The sequence below is a fragment of the Penicillium crustosum genome, assembly GCF_028827405.1.
Source record: "Penicillium crustosum strain IBT 35664 chromosome Unknown utg000001l_segment0_segment0, whole genome shotgun sequence".
Classification (NCBI taxonomy): Eukaryota; Fungi; Ascomycota; class Eurotiomycetes; order Eurotiales; family Aspergillaceae; genus Penicillium; species Penicillium crustosum.
Window position 1 is genome coordinate 51,874 of NW_026623122.1, and position 14,589 is coordinate 66,462.

At 46.7% G+C, this 14,589-nt stretch overlaps 7 protein-coding genes across 7 annotated transcripts; 3 read left to right on the plus strand and 4 right to left on the minus strand.

The window, feature by feature from the left end:
- Positions 1 to 144: 144 nt before the first annotated feature.
- Positions 145 to 1,879, minus strand: N7487_000016 (putative hexose transporter; the record flags this gene model as incomplete). Its single annotated transcript, XM_056867765.1, has 4 exons — positions 145 to 502; positions 552 to 1,183; positions 1,232 to 1,637; positions 1,698 to 1,879. Coding segments are annotated over 4 exons (1,578 nt in total), but the record flags the coding sequence as incomplete, so codon positions are not given.
- A 373-nt stretch (positions 1,880 to 2,252) lies between these two features.
- On the plus strand, positions 2,253 to 3,820 carry N7487_000017 (glycoside hydrolase family 43 protein; the record flags this gene model as incomplete). The annotated part of the gene is made up of 2 exons (XM_056867766.1): positions 2,253 to 2,412; positions 2,463 to 3,820. 2 exons carry the CDS (start codon positions 2,253 to 2,255, stop codon positions 3,818 to 3,820), a joined length of 1,518 nt encoding a protein of 505 aa, XP_056732550.1.
- An 84-nt stretch (positions 3,821 to 3,904) lies between these two features.
- N7487_000018 (DUF1445 domain protein) lies at positions 3,905 to 4,791 on the minus strand (the record flags this gene model as incomplete). Its single annotated transcript, XM_056867767.1, has 2 exons — positions 3,905 to 4,048; positions 4,105 to 4,791. The coding sequence occupies 2 exons, from the start codon at positions 4,789 to 4,791 to the stop codon at positions 3,905 to 3,907; spliced, it is 831 nt and encodes a 276-aa protein (XP_056732551.1).
- A 624-nt stretch (positions 4,792 to 5,415) lies between these two features.
- Positions 5,416 to 7,057, plus strand: N7487_000019 (uncharacterized protein; the record flags this gene model as incomplete). The annotated part of the gene is made up of 4 exons (XM_056867768.1): positions 5,416 to 5,632; positions 5,683 to 6,106; positions 6,163 to 6,565; positions 6,626 to 7,057. 4 exons carry the CDS (start codon positions 5,416 to 5,418, stop codon positions 7,055 to 7,057), a joined length of 1,476 nt encoding a protein of 491 aa, XP_056732552.1.
- A 197-nt stretch (positions 7,058 to 7,254) lies between these two features.
- Positions 7,255 to 9,517, minus strand: N7487_000020 (putative C6 transcription factor; the record flags this gene model as incomplete). Its single annotated transcript, XM_056867769.1, has 4 exons — positions 7,255 to 8,391; positions 8,445 to 9,156; positions 9,212 to 9,331; positions 9,405 to 9,517. 4 exons carry the CDS (start codon positions 9,515 to 9,517, stop codon positions 7,255 to 7,257), a joined length of 2,082 nt encoding a protein of 693 aa, XP_056732553.1.
- A 443-nt stretch (positions 9,518 to 9,960) lies between these two features.
- N7487_000021 (cytochrome P450) lies at positions 9,961 to 11,695 on the minus strand (the record flags this gene model as incomplete). The annotated part of the gene is made up of 4 exons (XM_056867770.1): positions 9,961 to 10,335; positions 10,390 to 10,712; positions 10,768 to 11,401; positions 11,477 to 11,695. 4 exons carry the CDS (start codon positions 11,693 to 11,695, stop codon positions 9,961 to 9,963), a joined length of 1,551 nt encoding a protein of 516 aa, XP_056732554.1.
- An 804-nt stretch (positions 11,696 to 12,499) lies between these two features.
- On the plus strand, positions 12,500 to 14,362 carry N7487_000022 (cation diffusion facilitator family transporter; the record flags this gene model as incomplete). The annotated part of the gene is made up of 5 exons (XM_056867771.1): positions 12,500 to 12,509; positions 12,631 to 12,754; positions 12,966 to 13,016; positions 13,066 to 13,892; positions 13,962 to 14,362. 5 exons carry the CDS (start codon positions 12,500 to 12,502, stop codon positions 14,360 to 14,362), a joined length of 1,413 nt encoding a protein of 470 aa, XP_056732555.1.
- Positions 14,363 to 14,589: the final 227 nt, after the last annotated feature.

Sequence of the window (14,589 nt, forward strand, 5' to 3'; positions counted from 1 at the left end):
CACATTAAGACAGCACTGAAGAAACAATAAAACAACATCCCCTGTGGGATAATTACCTTTTTAAAACTCCCCTATTTAAAACTACTCTACTTCCGCCAACTCAAACGCCAACACTCTCTCGATTGATTGTACAACACTTCCAACTCAGACACTTACATCCTCAGTATGAATGACTGTGCTCATTCCTTTTCCACTCTCCCCAATCTTTGCCATCTCCAGATTCGTAGCTCTGGCAATGTCCTCTCCGTCGAAAATCTTGGTTATCTCTTCCAGCGGCATGTAACGTGTCTCAACGTAAAGGAAATAGATGACGATCACTTCCACCGCCAAGAAACAGCAGTAGAAAATGTAATAGCGCCAGTGTATATTGTCAAGAGCGATTGGATTGACATATTGATTGAAGAATAACGCGATATACATCGCGAACTCCATGATTGTATATCCTTTGGCCCGCATTGAATACGGAAGAATCTCCGTAGTATAACTTGCGATCAAACCTGACCTACTCCACGTCAGCGGTAACAGGAGTCTATCCATCAGGATAAACTCACTTTAGGTTGTAGAATAGATAGTAGATAAAGATCATACCCAGCACTCCTGACCCAAGTGCCGAGTTTGCATGGTCATAATACTTTGCGGACAGGATTGTCCACACCATGAAAGCGACCATCATGCCAGCAGAGCTGATAATCATGATTGGTCGACGCCCCCATTTATCGACAAAGAAGCTGAAAGCAATATTGGTGGCGAGATTGAAAGAGGTCAAGGCTCCATTGATCAACAACTGTTGGTTCGGGTCTTTGATTCCGATACTATCCATGATGAGGTTCAAATAGTACGATACCAAGCCATTGCCTGACCACTGGGCAAAGAGTCCGAAAGAGATGATGATGAGAAGTCTTTTGCGATTACCAGGAGTTCGCAGAAAATCGACATAAGATCCCGAATTCTCTCCATTCTTCTCCATCGCAATCGCAGTTGTAATTTCGGTGAACTCCACCTGAACTACCTCATCGCTCTCATCTCCCTGAGCATGGTAATAAGCCAGCATTTTCAAGGCTTTTTCGGGTTGGTCTTTGGAGACATAATAGCGCGGACTCTCCGGAATCCACCACACAACTGCCAGCATAATCAATGTGAATATCCCTTGGATTAAGCTCGGTGCTCTCCAAGACCAATCGTTCTATTATTGTTACTGAAACGCCGGTAGACCGTGATTCCCACTACTTACTTTGATTTTCAAGGTTCCATATGTCGTCCATGCGGCGATAAAAGCCCCCGAGTGATAGGTGGCGCCAGATATAGTAACCAGAATTGCTCTGTCTTGAGCCGGGGCAATCTCTGTAATAAGCAGTGGAGCAGTGCAAATCACGATGATGTCTCCAAACCCGAGAATAAATCGAGCTCCGACGAACATGGAGAAGTTAATCGAACCTGACTGCAGAGCCACGCCAAGTAACATAAAAGAAGAGCCAAAGACCAAACAAACCCTACGGCCTAGACGATCAAGCATGTAGGGCAAAATGACTAAACCGGCTAATGCACCAACACTCATAACGCAGTTGAACAAACCCAGTGTCGGACCTTTTGGGTGGTTGAAATACTCCTGCCAATAGGACAATGCTTGCAACCCATTCCTAATCTCAATGAGAATAAAACTCTTAGAAGGGTGAGATAGGATGCTCAAGAAAACTCACATCATCGAGTTATCAAATCCATTAGCCGTGTTGGTCGCAATCAAAACTAAAATGTAGAAGTACAGGACTCGCATATTGCGTTGTTTCCACCATTTCACGCGACAAAACAGTCGTCCTGCTAAGTAGAAATGACCTTTGGGGGGTTTAACCGTCTCATATGCTTCACTCATTTTGGGTTGGCCTCTCAATTTAAAATTAAAATAGAAGTTATGTGTCCCAGGAAGAGGTAGGGGTCGAGGCGGTCCACCATATTTATATAGTCCAACATACCACACGTATACTGCCTCAACGCATATAGCCGGTCGAATGGGTTTATTCATTTAGAAAGACGAACTGGAAAAAAAGGCAACTGGTCATGTCGTTATCGGGCTTGTCTTTCATCGTTCATTCAGCCTAATAGGAAGATCAAATGCGGGGTGATCGTGGAACATTTCTCGTTGATGCCGGTGACATGCCGTGTCCAAAACGGTTAACTTCTGGCGCCACATAAATACAACTGATGATGGCAACCCCTTCTCTCAAACCCCCCCCAAACGAACAAAGATATCACTCAACATGGCTGTTGCTCACCATAATCCGATTATCCCCGGATTTGCTCCTGACCCTTCCATCTGCCTAATCGATGGCGTATTCTATCTGGTGAACTCGAGCTTTCATCTCTATCCCGGACTACCCATTTATATGTCAAATGACCTGATCTCATGGAAACATATTGGTAAGACATTTCTATCTAAGTCCACCTATTGGAAGCCTAACATGTTTTAGGAAATGCTATAAACAGACCATCCCAACTGTCCCTGTCCCGAGCAACTACATTTATTGCCCCATGGGACGATGGTACAGCAATGGTTGGGACTGGGGGCCTTTACGCGCCCACAATCCGACATCACAACGGCATAACCTACATCATATGCACCAACGTCATCCATGGTCCATCCAATGTACTGGGCGATGAACGAAATGAACAATTCATCATTCACACAACCGATATTTGCTCGGGGAGTTGGTCGGACCCAATAGTCTTCGGATTTCCTGGAATTGACCCGTCTCTGTTGTTCGATGATGACCGAGTATACGTCCAACTATGCAAAACGGGACCCGAGTTCCACATTTACAACGGCGAAATAGATATCACAACCGGGGGTATGATTGTAGAGCCCACTCTCATCTGGAAGGGATGCAAGAAAGGATATACAGAGGGCCCACATATATACAAGAAGGACGGCTGGTACTACCTTTTATGTGCCGAGGGGGGCACATTTCGATACCACATGCTAAGCATGGCGCGATCAAGAAACATATGGGGCCCGTATGAGTCCTATGATATGAACCCTTTGTACACAGCTAGCGGCACTACTCAATATGTGCAAAACACTGGACATGGCGATCTTTTCCAAGATCAAAACAAGCAATGGTGGGTAGTCATGCTGGGGATTCGCATCAAGGAGGGACGATCTATCTTGGGACGGGAGACATTCCTGACAGCGGTTAATTGGCCTTGTGACGAGTGGCCGATGATTGAATCAATCACAAGTGACGGAGATTTGGGGACAAATTTCAAGGAGTGTCAAGACTCACTTGCTGTTACCCCCTGGGTTCATTTGAGAGATGCTAAACTAGACCGGTACCATATTCACGACAAGTGCATCACACTACAAGCAGACCCGGTGGAGTTTACTAGCCCGGATGAGTCAATTACTTTTGTTGGCCAACGGCAACGAAGACTGGAAGGCACTGCTACGGTCACTTTGTACAGGCCGCGGCATTCCACATCAGTTCGAGCAGGGATGGCTCTCTACAAAGACGAGCACCGATTCTTGACAATTGGATATGACTTCCACTCCCAACACGTCATTTTCAACGGATTGAATCAAGCGAAGTCATTCTTGCAAAAAGAGACACAACGTGTGGAATTCCATGATTTCATCTCTTTCAAAATTAGCTACACCGAGGCTTCTCTGCAATTCTTCTTTAGGGTGGATGAGGCGGACTGGCATGATTTGGCGACTGTTGACACCGCCATCATGACGGATTACGATTTCACTGGTCCGGTCATTGGGATTTTTGCCATTGGGGATGATGTTACGGTGGAATTTGGAGACTTCCAAATTGATGCTGTGTAGGGTCCACTAAAGGATTGATCCGACAAATATAATCAAGTTTATAAGCTCAGAGTGGGGATTTGTGCTGATTTCCGTTTTCCTTTTCTAAATGCTTCCAGGCTTGAGTTTCTGCAAATCTTCTGCTGTCCAATCGGTTACTAGCATGTGGCCAGGCTCGTGGGCAAAGACTAGGCCTTCAATTTTGTCACTTGCTGCTTCGACGGCAATTTGAGGTGTCACTCCACAGGCCTAGAATGAAGTCAGATCAATACATCCAGGTGGTCATATGACTATGTAGAACTCACCCAAAACACAGGAACTTCCCCCTCCTCGAATGTCTGTGGTTCTCCAAAGTCTGGATTTGCCACATCAAGGATTCCGAGTTGTTTTGCACCATCCCATCCCCAGGCGACAGGCTCTCCGTGTGTTGAAAGATAGGCCCGAGTGATCTCCCTCACTCTCTCTATATGCTCTGGGCGATACGGTCGCATGGATACAATATAGTGGCCGCCAGTGAATATTCCAGCGGGTAGCAAAGGAATGTTTGATCGGTACATTGCAACTATCGTGCCAGTCTTTTGGTGGCGCGGTGGCAACCCTGCCGCCGTTAGGGCATTCTCAAATGAGAACGAGCACCCAATCAAAAAGCCCACATGATCCTTGGTCCATACATCAGACAAGTCACGGCGAGTCTCAATGCACTTCCCACCCGAGTATACTCGATATTTGGGGAAATCTGTCCGAATATCAAAATCTTCGGACCGAATACACTCTGTCGGTCGAACGGCACTTGGGTTCCCAGGAACAGCGCTCATTCCCAGCAGGGGACAAGGAACTGGGTTGCGCAAACACAAATCATGGAAATCTGCAGCATATTTTGACGGAAGTACCAGAAGATTTGCTTGTAAATATCCCGGTGCAACACCCGCGGTATTGGTGAGTTGATTGTAACGACAGCGCAGTCGTGCCTCTTGGGAGATGATATTGTTCATATTGTCCTGCTCTGATCTTTTTGACCAGGTAATAAACTACATATCCTATTAATATTCTCGCGTGTTTTCCTATCGTATAAATATATTAACTTCATATCATAACATAGTATCTACCCCCTATGATCTTCCAAGGTTGGAAGATAGGTAACCTCGGTTATCAATCGGGATCCACATACCGATGGGGTCTGGGGAAAAGGTTGGGGAAAACCCCACGACCCAAACAAATAACAACCTTGGAACCTTGGAACCAGATAAGCCACCAAGGTGATAAGCACAGAATGGTCCTTTCGACTTGCCTCTTCAGGTTAGGATCGGTACGGATCAATGGATTGGCTTGCATTAGTAGTGGATATCCCCCGTATCTCTCTTTCTCATTGGCTAATATAAGCCATTTCTCATCTGCTTTGACCCTTTCAAGGTTTCTTTTTGCTCGTCAGCTTTTTCAACTTCCGGCTCTTATCACCATCATCGGCCCGATGGATCCACTCACACTTAACTTGTATCGCTGTGGAAGATACGGAGATAGGCCATGTCACTATATGATCCACCTTGTATGAAAACATTCTGTAGGTCAATCAGTTCTTTCAACAATCTCGAAATTTTTGCTGCAACCTCATAGCAGCCATGTCACACGATACCGTTCACGATACCCCTTTGGAGCTTAAGGATTCCCTCAAAAAGGAGGATGCCGAAGAAGCAAACTATGCCGTCGCGGGCGAGTCTTTAGATGTGGTGCTGGATCCAACCAAAGAGGCAAAATTGCTCGCCAAGTTGGATGCTGCCTTTGTACCCATCATCATGTTGACCTATCTCACTTGCTTCCTGGACAGATCGAGCATCGGTGAGTTTTATTGAACCCCCTGAAAAGGAGCACAAACTCACAATGTTCAGGAAATGTCAAGGTTGCCAATATGCCCGAGGATATCAATGCTTCACCAGACGAGTTTTCAACCGCTGTCTCCATCTTCTATGTGACGTATGTTCTTTTCGAAGCACCATGGGCCGTCATGATGAAGAAATTGACACCTCGCAACATCCTGACGGGGCTCTGTATCGTTTGGTCTCTGACCACCATCTTCACTGGATTTATCCAGTCGGTAGGCTCTCTCTATGCCACTCGTCTTATATTGGGTGCTTGCGAAGCCGGACTGTTCCCTTGTCTCAATCTCTACCTGACCATGGTCTATCGTCGAGAGGAGCAAGCAAAGCGTGTCTCCTACCTGATGAGTTGTGCTGCCATATCGGGGGCTGTAGGTGGTCTCTTGGCCTACGGGCTCTTGCAGATGGACGGGATTGGTGGCAAAGCAGGATGGAGGTACGTTTTTCTTTATCCTTAAAATAGCCATTATTACTTACAGCATATCTTTCCAGGTGGGTTTATATCATTGAAGGCCTGTTCAGCATCATCTGTGCCCTTCTCATTTGGTTCGGCTTGCCAAATAACCCGGCCGAGGCCTACTTCCTCACCGAGGAAGAGAAATGGATGATGCGGGTACGCAACGAACAGCGTCGCAAGTACATGGGAAGTGAAGAGTTTAGCTGGGAAGAGATGCGGATCGCAATCAGAGATCCCAAGTTGATGTTCAGCAGTATCATCCAGTTCTGTCAGGATATTCTTTTGTATGGGTTCAGCACGTTCCTGCCCACTATCTTGGGTGGCATGGGCTATGACTCCCTGATGAGCAACGTCTTGACTGTCCCAGTTTACGTCTGGGCTGCGATGATCTTTGTCGTAATTGCTTGGTGCTCAGACAGATACTCCACATTTGCATCGGTATGTGTAACCAATTCCGCTATCCAATGAATCAATCGTTCCTCACTAACCGTTTCACAGTACATATTCGCGGCCAATATCTTCGGAGTTGTTGGTTACATCATACTTCTCACTGTAGACAATACTGCCGTCCTATACTTTGCCACTTTCCTCATCGGCATCACCACCTACACGTCCGTCGGTCTCAATATCGCTTGGCTGAACGTGAATATCGCTCCACAATACCGTCGTGCACTCGCGATTGGCCTCCAGCAGACAATCGGAAACTGTGCTGGTATCGTTGCCGGCCAGGTATATCGCACATCACCCTATGTGTTGGGTAACTCATTTTCCTTGGGGTCCCTAGTGATTGCCCAACTCACGGTAACTGGTTATGGTCTCTACTTGCGGCGGGAGAACAAGGTGAAGGAGCAAATTATCAGTGGAGAGAGAGAAGAGACTCGACGAGTCCAGACGGGGGATGGAGAACTGGAATTCAAATATATCTACTAGGTCAACTTTGATGTAACCGGGACGAAATATAATCTCCGGAGGAATTTACGCTATCGCAAACCCAAATACAGCCTTGGATGTTCTCAATTTCGATCTCTGCCACCTATGATGATCAAAGTCGCATATATAATTGCTCAGTAGATGTTACACGTAATCAGAAGAAATCCTTCATCACGCTGGACAATTCTTCACCATAGTCAAATACAAACCCCCCCGTTGGGCATCTGCTGGTAAGGTCCTCCATCTGCCATAGGGCCCGTTCCCATCCCCATGATTTGATCCTCCAGGTTTCCCACGGCTTCAAACCACTCCATCAACTCCTGTGTCATTTGTTCCCCGTCCTGCGGTGTCCGACTCTGGGTGCTGGCAGAGTGGGGCAATGCGGGAGAGCCGTGGACCTTCAAAGGTTCGCCTTCATCTCCCGCTTCGGTATCCAGGCGCTGTTTCTGGACCCCGAGGCCCAATTGAGGACTAAGCTTGCGGAGGCTTCGAATAGATTTCCATAATCGGCGAGAGATATAAGACTGGGATGATACTCCTTTGACTAGCTCCAGAGCCCGGTAAAACTCATCCTTACATGACCCACTGAATTGTGTCGGAGCCTGGGCTACTGCCAGGAACAAAGCCGCAAGGGCCGAGACGAGAAACCAATTAAATGCCACCTGCTGTAAATGGTAGATGTCTGATGTATCGTTCAAGCGGGTAATGAAGCGAATTGTATCTTTGGCAATTTCCACCACGATCTCGGACTCGCCGGGATATCGCATGACATGTGCTGAAGTATGAAGAACGGGACGGTGAATGAGCATACGCAGCTGATTGGCACGAAGATAAAGTAAGGCACGCAGTCTGCGCAGGCTCCGTGAGCCTTCCGTGGCAGTCTCAGACTCTGCAGAACTCGGATGATCGAGCCGCAACGAGTTTGGAATGGCATGCACCCAACGCAGTACCTGCCAATCCAAATAGTTCATCTCCTCCTTTTTGATTTCATTCGTGTTGTTAAATGCTGATATAAACTTCCATACCCTCGCTGCGATCCGGCTGTACTGAATCATCGCGCGCAGATAGGGTGTATTTTCGGCAGGCTCTGGCAGGCAAGGATCAATATCCGTATCTTCCAGGGCAAATGGCATGCCAGTCCCAAAGCTCCAGCGCATATCCAGAATGTATATAGACCAGAAGAGTCGCAGAACGCGATCCTTCCCCACAGCTAAGATGGCCGGTTGACTCAGGGTTTCCCGTCGATGAAGACCTTTTTCGAGGCACATGCGCTCAACAATACCAACGGTACGCCACGCCAAAATTTCCTCGTCCATTTGAAAATAGAACATTGACTATCGATAGAATTAGCATGTCGAGCATTCATGTTTGATCAGGCATGACGAACCACGAGAGTCAAAAATATGATGTTCTTGATTCTGGGCGGACCCCAGACACAATTGTCCTGAACCTCTCGTACACTGTCAAAAAGAGCAATAGCCTGTTCACTCCGACCACTGGCTTCGGCTGTCAATGCACACGCAAACACTACACGTAGAATGTGGACGTCTTCGCGAGGTAGTCCATTGTGTCCATCGGGCCGGCGGGCCGGACCAAGGGCGCGGTCCAGTGGGCCATAGAGAAGATGAACCTGGTCCAAAATCTCGGTAAGCTCTAGAACTGGGTACATAATGCCCATTTCCTCCTCATAGACTTGGCAAAGGCGAAGTGCCTCGGCTTTGGGTAGAATCCAAAGTGGATCGAGGGTCTGGTGCGTTTCAATTTTCTCATTTGGAGCCGACGGCGATGCCAGCGGTGAAGGTTCTTGGGTCATATCGCCCTCGTCGCCAGCTTCGGCACGTTCCACAATCCCCCGTTGCTGCAGACTGGATTTCGCGAGGTCGAAGCTAAAGGCGGACGTCGTGGGGCCTTGGAATGACGTCTCTCTAGCTGTTGACGGGCGCCTCGGTGAACGTTGGGCAGGGACCTGTCCACAAGTGCCGGTAGTGGAAGCACCTCCAGGAGAATGTTCGCTGCTGGCCATTGACCGAATGCTAGCAGAGAGCTGGGCAATCTGGTCCTGCATTGCCCTCATTTGGTCAAAAAGCCGCTTGAAGTTGCTTTAAATGTAAAATTAGTTTATTTCCAAACGCACCGAGCTGGCGTGGACATTACTCTTGTTCGGCGGGACTGTCTCGAGAATTCTCGACGTAAATGCACTCAATATGCTGTCGTCCGCACCGCTGACAGGGTGACTGGCCATTGCATTTGATTTTGCGACGTTTACATCCATTGCTTCACGATTTTGTTAGCACTCGATCTCGAAGAACTTTTCTTTTTCTTTCTTTCTCTTTCTTTTCAAACTGACCAGGCTTTGGCGATGTATTTGCGGCGTTTCTTTGGGCGATCATCATTTGTATCGTTTACTGTGGGATTATCCCAGCTATCTGGAACAGGATACATCTGCAGAGCATTCATCATCCAAAATGTTGTAATTTTAGTGCGATCAAATATTAGTTCCAGTCGATGAAACTGGGCGAAGGATGAAGGATGAAAAAGAATGTGGAGTCGAGAGAAAATGCGGGGCGATTCCGTCCCTCGGAGTACTCGGGGAGTTGTACGGAGTACTCTGGGGTACCTTTGGGCATATAAAAGGACATGATTGAGAAAATATCCAAGGAATCAACAGATAACTATTTCTAAATTTAATATCTCTAGGTCAAAGTCGACCATTATAAAGGTTCATCTGGTCTATATCTATCTATTTATATATATATTTATGTATATATTTATGTATATATGTCCATACTTCATCTTTTCATTTTCACTTATTTACTTATTTTAGTAGATACAAGACATGACCTCGAATGAATAGAGGAAATCACATGAAATAAAACTTTAAAAAAATCCAAAATACTCTCCTCTTAGAGATCCTTGGTGCGTTCATCGCTCTCGGCGATCCACTGCTCAAGCTTCTTAGGGTCGCGTGCGCTAAAGCCGACCTTGAATGGCTTTGGCTCGGTTGTCAAGGCTGTCGGAATCAAATTGCACTCAATTGCATTCAAAATGGGTCGGTCTGCCACGTCCTTCGCTGTGTGCATATGGAAAGCAGTTATGAGGCGGATAAAAGCAGTAAACAGCTCACGATTGGCGAGATGTGAGCCTGCACACATCCGTGATCCCGCTCCATATGCATAATGTGGGGTGCCTGCGCCCTCATTGACCTCCAAATAACGCTCCGGGATGAATTTATTGGCATCCTTGAAGTGATCTTCGTCATAATCGGCAGCCCAGGCATTCTAGAGGTTTCTGTTAGCAAACTCCAAATAGGACAGAAGCAAGGAGCAACATACCATGAAGAAAGTGGTGCCAGCAGGGATTGTGGCTCCATTCCACTGGATATCCTTGGTGCTCTCGCGTGGCAGACAAATAGGAATGACCGTCCAGAACCGCAAGATCTCCTTGACCAACGCAGTCACATAGGGGACCTTCTCCTCCACCAAGCATTTCTCCCAAGCATCCCCGTTCGGGTAAACCTCCATGATCGCATCATAGGCCTTTTTCTGAATTTTTTGGCCGTCTTCGGATGCCAGGTAGGCAATTCCCATAATCAAGTTACCCGGGACAGTGTCAAGACCAGCCGATACCATGGTCAAACAAATCGATTTCACCTCGGCTAGATGATAGATGAGTACTCACTTCCACGTGTACAGGGATCATTTGGAACTCACCATCGTTCAGCTTAGCCTCGGGATCCTTCAAGATATTACCAGTGATGCAAGGCTTATCGGTTCCTTTGGCGATCCGATCCTTGAGCATATCGAGCAAGTAGGTCAGATATTTATCACGGCGACTCCGGAAGTCTACAGCCTCATTGTTCATCTTGGGGAAGATGCGCAATAGGGGAATGTAATCCTGCCAGTTGTTCGAAGTGCTGCGGAAGTTGGACACGCCACGTTCTACATCCACAATTTCGTGCAGCAGTGTATCATCCACGTTGCCCTCGATGCGGAACCCATAGTTCAGAGTCAAACTGGTGTTCAGGGCGAAGCGCTGGAAATATGCGGTGGGATTCACGTCACGTTTGCCATTCTGGCTGTCCCGATACAGCTCTTTAATGCTGGAATTGGATTCAAGATCGATGATAGGCATATACGATTGCACTGCCGGTCGATTCAGCGCAGTGGCAGCGGCCTTGCGACGTTTCTTGCAGGAATCATCCCACGGGGAAGTTCCGATCGTGAACCCTTGTGAGCTGGAGACGACGCTGTGGAAGGTGTGGAAAGTTGGGCGGGAGATCAGAGCGGACGAGTCCTTAATCCATAATTGACGGACGGATTCAAAGCTGTTGGCAAACACGATGCGCTATGAGGGTATTAAATTCTAAATTCTGTATATATGCCTAGGTGGACATCTCCGGTTCTAAAGCGAAACACTTACCTTGTTTCCCATGCGCACTTGGAAAACAGGGCCAAATTTCTTTGCCCATTTCCCTGTGACTGTTGCATGCTGATCCCCTAACTGCAAGAGGTTGCCAAATATGGGGATGCCAGGAATCTCCGGGATGCCTTTAATCTTAGGGATATCGGTGCGGTTGAAATAACGAATGATGAAATAAACCACCGTGATAACGGCGACTGCAAGTGTTTGGATTGCCATGATCAAGTAAAAATTGACAAGAATTGCAGACTTTTGTGACTGGGAGACGGCGCATGCACCTCTTATAACCCCTCTACCTAGGTACATCCCAGGGTTCTTCTGTTTGGCTCGGCTACGGCATATTTCCGAGTGTAGAGACTCGCATGGGGAAAGAAAGCTGTTGTTGGTGACATAACATCACATTTAGCCAGTCAGAAGTGACAGAATTACCGCAAAGGCATTTTCTCATAGGTCAAACTACCTAGGTGTTCATCAAGTCTGGCGAGATGGTCTCCACTGCGCATTGACGGAATGATCATTCCGCCCCCTTGTTACTTTCCCGCGGAACAATGACACTTCAATTCCCGTTAATGTAATAGGATAATAGGATAATAGGGTAATAAGAAATACATTCGATTTCATTTCCACAATATATATATACATATAAATATATATATCTACCTTCTCTATCCCAAAGTCGAATATCATATGAACAATTTTGAAGGGCAAGCATGAGAGAGTTAGGTATATACGATGTACGAGTTATAACTAACTAGGTACATATGTATATTATGTAACACACTGTCGAAGATTGAAATTATTCTCAAAAGAGACAGAGTCAAAGAGACAGAGTCGGGGAAGATGAGAAGATGAAAGGAGGCTGAAGTATAGTCTCAAGACACTACTATGCTACTTTGGGCAAGTCCAACTTTTGAGCCTCATAGTTAACTATGTAGTGATAACTATGCAATGTGTACATGGATACATACACCATGGATAGGCAGTGTACCTATGACTCTATTATAGTTGACATCTCAATACTACATGTACATGTGTATGCAGTTAGAAGAAGTATACAATGGATATCTATCTCGACACCTAATCACCAAGGCATTAATCAGGTGACCATACGCGTCTTACATACTGGACAATAGAATCTAACGATCTACGAATAGCTTCACTTCTTCACTTCGGTGTACACCGGGTTGATGTCTTCCCAACCATTTCTCCCGCTATCCTCCTCTCCCGCATCCCTTTCACCCACTCTACGTCCGCGACGCCCAAGTCTAGAACCGGAACGTGAAATCCTTTCCACTAGAGGCCAACGCTTAGTGAACCTTTTACCCTCTCGTACATCTAGCCTTGCCTTGCATGATCTCGATGATGATATATCAGAAAGGCGACTTATTCTTCGACGCGGATCGTTATTGATTGGACGCAGTAATCCTCGATATGAATGGTACTGTCTCTCTCCCCTCTGACGCAATTCCAGTCCTAACCCGGGTCGCAGGCAACGCTACTACAAATCACCCGAGTCACTAAAAGATCTCCCAAAGGCAATGTTAGTCTAATGCTCATCTCAATCAACTAGGGACTGACTCCCAAAATAGTCGGAAATATCATGAACGAAACAATGGACTGATCTCCCAATATCTTTACATTGACCGACTACTGGACTCTTCACTGCCCCATAACCTGATCGAGGATTACAATGGATGCAATAACCAGAATTCGGGAACCAGAATTCTTCAACCGCCTGCGCTGGAAGATAATCAGGCCGAGACACCAGAACCCAACCCCAAGATTGGAAGGATCAAACGCACCCCGCATAATCTCTATCGGATTCCCGATGAGACAACACCCTTGGTCCAATCACCCGAGGCAGAAGACGGCCCATTAAATCCCTTCCCCGATCTTGAATCGCATGGCAGGATGGCGCCAGATGATGAGGAGCGCGTCATCAACCTGGCCATTCGCATCAATTTTGTCGCCAACATTGCTCTCCTAGCTTCCAAGATCGCTATCATGGCAATGACCAGCTCTATGTCTATGCTAGCAGGTCTAGTTGATGGGGTTTTGGACTTTCTTAGCACAGTGATTGTCTGGGTGACCACCATTATGATCCGCCGACAGGATCGCAACCGGTATCCTATCAGCCGACGGCGGTTAGAGCCCATCAGTGTGTTAATCTTCTCGGTGATCATGGTGACTTCCTTTTTCCAGGTAGCACTGTCGTCTCTCAAACAATTGATTGGGGATGACCGCACGGTTGTTGAGCTATCGATACCATCTATCGCATTGATGGGTGGTACTGTTTTGGTTAAGCTGCTCTGCTGGATCTGGTGCCGGTTGATTCCTAGCCCTAGCGTTCAAGTCTTGGCCCAGGATGCCATGACTGACGTTGTTTTCAACTCATTTAGCATCATCTTCCCACTAAGTAAGTCTTATTCCTGTTTCATATTCCTGCTCGCTACTAAGGACACCAACTAACTGGTAACAATCGCAGTTGGTACTGTTGCAAATCTCTGGTACCTAGATCCCTTGGGTGGCCTGCTCCTCTCCTTTTACATCATGTGGAACTGGGGTCAGACGGCTACAGAATACATCCAGCGGTTGACAGGTGCAGCTGCCTCTCCCGACGATCATAGCATTTTGCTGTATATGACCATGCGGTTCTCCAGAGTGATTCACAAGATTCAGGACTTGAAAGCCTATTACGCAAGTGACAAGCTGAACGTTGAGGTTGACCTTGTTGTGGATGAAAAGATCAGTTTACGAGACAGTCATGACGTTGGCGAGAGTTTGCAGTACATCATCGAAAGTGTGCCTACCGTCGACCGTGCTTTTGTGCATTTGGATTATGACGAGTGGAACCTGCCCAGCCATATGAACCAGATGGACCGGTAACACATGTCGGATGAGGGCACCAAGCCAATTTTTCACTTGGCATTATACATATTAAGTGTTAGATTTAACACTACAAACTTGTATAGATTCATTACATCAAGGTTTGACACATAAAAATCATTCATTTAATTATACATATAGACCATGATCAAATGAATATCCTCGCTGGCAAAGACGCCAGGACGCTAAACAAGAGAAAGAAACAGACGACAAATTAATGTACAACC